This window comes from Panicum virgatum, chromosome 9N (assembly GCF_016808335.1).
Source record: "Panicum virgatum strain AP13 chromosome 9N, P.virgatum_v5, whole genome shotgun sequence".
Lineage (NCBI taxonomy): Eukaryota > Viridiplantae > Streptophyta > Magnoliopsida > Poales > Poaceae > Panicum > Panicum virgatum.
Genome location: NC_053153.1, coordinates 57,895,095 through 57,899,102, shown reverse-complemented (window position 1 = coordinate 57,899,102; position 4,008 = coordinate 57,895,095). Strand labels below are relative to the sequence as shown.

General features: G+C 41.1%; 1 protein-coding gene across 1 annotated transcript; it reads right to left on the bottom strand.

The window, feature by feature from the left end:
• On the bottom strand, positions 1-828 carry LOC120689167. The gene has a single exon (XM_039971490.1). The coding sequence runs from the start codon at positions 826-828 to the stop codon at positions 1-3; it is 828 nt and encodes a 275-aa protein (XP_039827424.1).
• Between the last annotated feature and the right edge of the window lie 3,180 nt (positions 829-4,008).

Here is a 4,008-nt window from a genome sequence, read left to right as displayed (position 1 = left end):
CTAAAGGTCTGCTCTTATGTCCTTCATATCCTTGAAATCAGCGATTATATCTTCATAGGTGTAGTTTCCTACAGTTTCACCTTCGACATGTACTAACAAGCTGTTAGCAAGGTATCCATCATCCATTTTGTTGCGTAGCCTTGTCTTGAGGATCTTCAGGATAGAGAAAGCACGCTCAGCACTAGCTGTTGAAGCTAGGAGAGTAACAAGCAAACGTATCAATCTGTCAACCAAGTTGAGGATCCTATGTCGTCCAGTCTGAACAAGGCATTGATAAAGCTCCACTAGGGTTGCAATATTTTTCATATCTTCACTCTTGGATGCATCAGCAACAAAATGTTTCAGCTGACCCTCTAATCCAAATATTTCTTGTTGATTGAAATCTGCTGGGTAGTACTTCTCAACCACTTTGCATATCTCTGTTGCTTGGAAAGAAGCAAAGCCATTTTTTGGTATCAATGTAACACTAAGGGACAAAAGATCCATCACCTTCTCATTGAACTTCAAAGTTAATTCAGCTAGCTGAGTGTCAATTGTTGCACGAAATATCTCCACCCGAAAATAATGCTCATTGGTAAAATGATTAGGCTGTCGACGAGCACGACCACCCCGCAAAATGTATGTTTCTTCCATGTTTGGAACAACAACATCATGTTCCATGCAAAACTCAAAAACCGTGAGGTAGAAAGTTTCCCATCCATCATCTGATCTCATTTGCTCAAGAAGAATCTTTGTGGATTTCACAAGCCAAATAGCATTTACTATGTCTTGTGATTTCTTCTGTAAAGCTTGACCAAGGTGTTCAGTTATTTCAAATATTTCCCTCATCAGGCATAGAATAAATACAAACTCAAAAGATGTCAGGTACTTGAAAGAAGTATATCCATCTGCACGGTGTGTACCAGCTGTTGAATCAGCGGCTAAGTTCTATAGAACTGAACTCACTGGATTGAACATGTCCATAAGACTAGAGACAGAACCTAAGTGAGAACCCCACCTAGTCTCTCCTGGACGTTTCAGTGAACGAATCTGGTTTGCTCCTTGACCTGTCTCAAGCTCGTCAATAGCTAGCAAGCGTGCAAGCTCAACCATTTGGGCATCATGGAGCTCATCATGACGCTTTGATGATGAGTCAACTGTGTTTACAATAAAGAGAAGTTTCTGAAAAAACTGGGTAATAGGAACCACATCCTTTGCTGCAGCGACAAGAGCAAGTTGCAACCGATGTGCATAGCAGTGAACATAATATGCATAAGGACATTCTCATAGAAATAGTGCTTGCAATCCATTGAATTCACCCTTCATGTTACTGGCGCCACTGCATTGTTGTGATGTGAGCAAGGTTCAGATCCTACATGGACTAAGAATGCACACTTTTTTCCATCATTAACTTTCTTCTAGGTGTCAAAACCTTGTGCAGTGAAGACATCAAAACCACATCGCTTCTTTATGTTTCTGCTGCACAGGAAGCAGAAAAAACAATATGCACGGCCACTACTCTCTAGTATTCCAACCAAGATGGAAATTGACTAAACCAGATCTATTGGAAGCGGCGTCGATGCCCTTTCGGCCTAGAAGGCTTATATTTCTTTAGTAATGGTTGAATGGGTCCTAAGTGCAAGTATGCTCGCACCACTTGATCTCTCTGATTATTTGGGTACTGCCAAATTTGTGGACGAAGTGCAGGATCCCTCTCCAAGAATTCAATGCCTCGAAACATGACATGTTCATTTGTTTGATAATCTTCGCCTTATCCCTGTTCTTCTCTTTCTTCACACTGAGCTGTTGCTGCTTCTTGCCTATGGGGTTCCTGATCACTGAATCGAACTTCTTTTTCTTGTTGCTGCTATTCTTCTTCTTCCTGTCTTGCAGGTTGCAATTCAAGTAGTTGAGGCACAGAAGGAGCATCAAATAGATCTTGCCCCTCCCCATCAATTGATTCATCTCTTTTTCTTTTGAAAAATGAATCCAGAGTCTTCATACGAACCATTGGTACCTAATTCAGAAATTACATCTAGTCAATTAACTATGATTTTGCTAGTTTCATAGGGATTAAAGAAATTAGGGCAAGAGATTGGAGAATGGGGATTGAAGAAAACCTGTAGACGGTAGTCAGTTTTGAGGCTTCGAGGGGCTCCTCCTTGGCTCCTTGCGCTGAAGAACAGACGGAGCGGAGACGTGGAGGTGGAGCTGCGGCCGCTGCAACACGAGGTCCGCCGCCGCCGCAACAATGCGGAGACGCGGAGCCGCTGCGATGCGCCGACGCTGCCTGCTACGGCGCAAGGAGCTCTGGGGCCATGGCGGCGACGAGTGTGGGTCTGTGTTGCAGTGTTAGGCAATTCCTATTCTTGGGCCTTGGGCTGGTACTGGCTATGATGCACCGATACTGGATACTGATACTCCGATACTGATACTCCAATACGGCGATACGGCAGCTGAGAAAAATAAGGATTCTCCGATACTCCAAGTATATAAAAAATTAATAAATAAAAATAACAATGAAGATAATTAAAAAAAGCATGGTTCAATAACACATTCCAGACAGAATAGTACTTTGTTCTTGCAATAAAGTCCTAAAGAGAAATGACTAATAATATAAGATAGCAAGTAACATTTAGATACATGGTTAGACTAAATGAGACTTCAAGACTAAGGTAGGTCTTAGTCCAGCTCCACGTCAAAAGATCCTCTTTCGTCGCCTTGAAATAGCATCACTTCAAATTCTAGGTCATCTAGTGAGAGATCAGCAAACTCAAGTACACCAGCACCATCAAAGGTCTCATGATTATCTCCTCCAATATCCCACATCTGAGATGAGCCCTTTAGGTACTCTTCGGATTTTCTAGACAAAAGGCGTATGTTATTGTGAACAAACACTAAATCCTCAGCACGTGAAGGAGTGAGCTTGTTTCTCCTCATGCTATGGATGAATCCATATGTACTCCAGTTCCTTTCGCATGCAGAGGAAGATGATGGTTGGCCAAGTATTTTGAGTGCAAGTGATTTTAATTCTGGAGCATGTTGACCATGAATGCCCCACCATTGCTTTGGCTCAAAAAGATCTCTATCCTCAATTGATTCACGGCTACCAAAACATCCTCCAAAAAGAGAAAAATCTGCAAACTATTGCTTGATTTTCCTAAGATCCTCTGGATTGGGAAATACCTTTCTAAAGCATTTGTTTCTCATGTCCGAAACTTCAGTGTCTTCATGGGGACGTACACGATTAGGAACTAAAGAAAGCCACTTTTCAGTATAGTACCTACATAAAGAAGAGCCTACATCAGTCCCAAATCTGATATAATATGAATAAAAGACAACTAAAAAATGATAATTGGTAGCTAAAATTTACCTAGGGTTGAGAGAATGTGCCAAGTAGTGGAGAGGTGTATTGCTTTTAAGCCACCTATCATATAAAATGGCATAAACAATGTCATAGAAGGTAGATTCTTCATCATGTGGCTTTCTCTCATGTTGATATATGCAAGCTTTAACTGCCTCTATCATTGTGTCCCACATCTCATAAATCAAATGGAGAGATGGCTTATCGGTGTCTGCTGCCCTTAGCATTGAAAAAATGGGCTCAGTGAAATCAACAATGTATTTAACATTGTCCCACCATAAATCATCAAGCACCTTTCCTTTCACAAATCTTGCTTTGCCCTGATCATCGTCCCTATAAGTTGTCCATTTGTCACTAACCACCATTAGCAAAAGAGAATCTTTAAGGCGAAGGAACCTCTTAAGCATGACGATATGTGATGCAAATCTTGTATCAGTAATAGCAAGAAACTTAAGATCACTATACTCATTGAACATTGATAGCCGCATGCTGTGATTCATTATAAAGTGCTTGATCATGAAGGCATCATCCACAGTTTCCTTGATCCACATGAGGTCATCATTCTCACCATCATTATTTTTTTGCAGCACAAATGTTCTTCAGTGCCAAATTTAAAGTGTGTACAACACATGGGGTCCAAAAGATGTGGTTGTACTTCTGTTCAA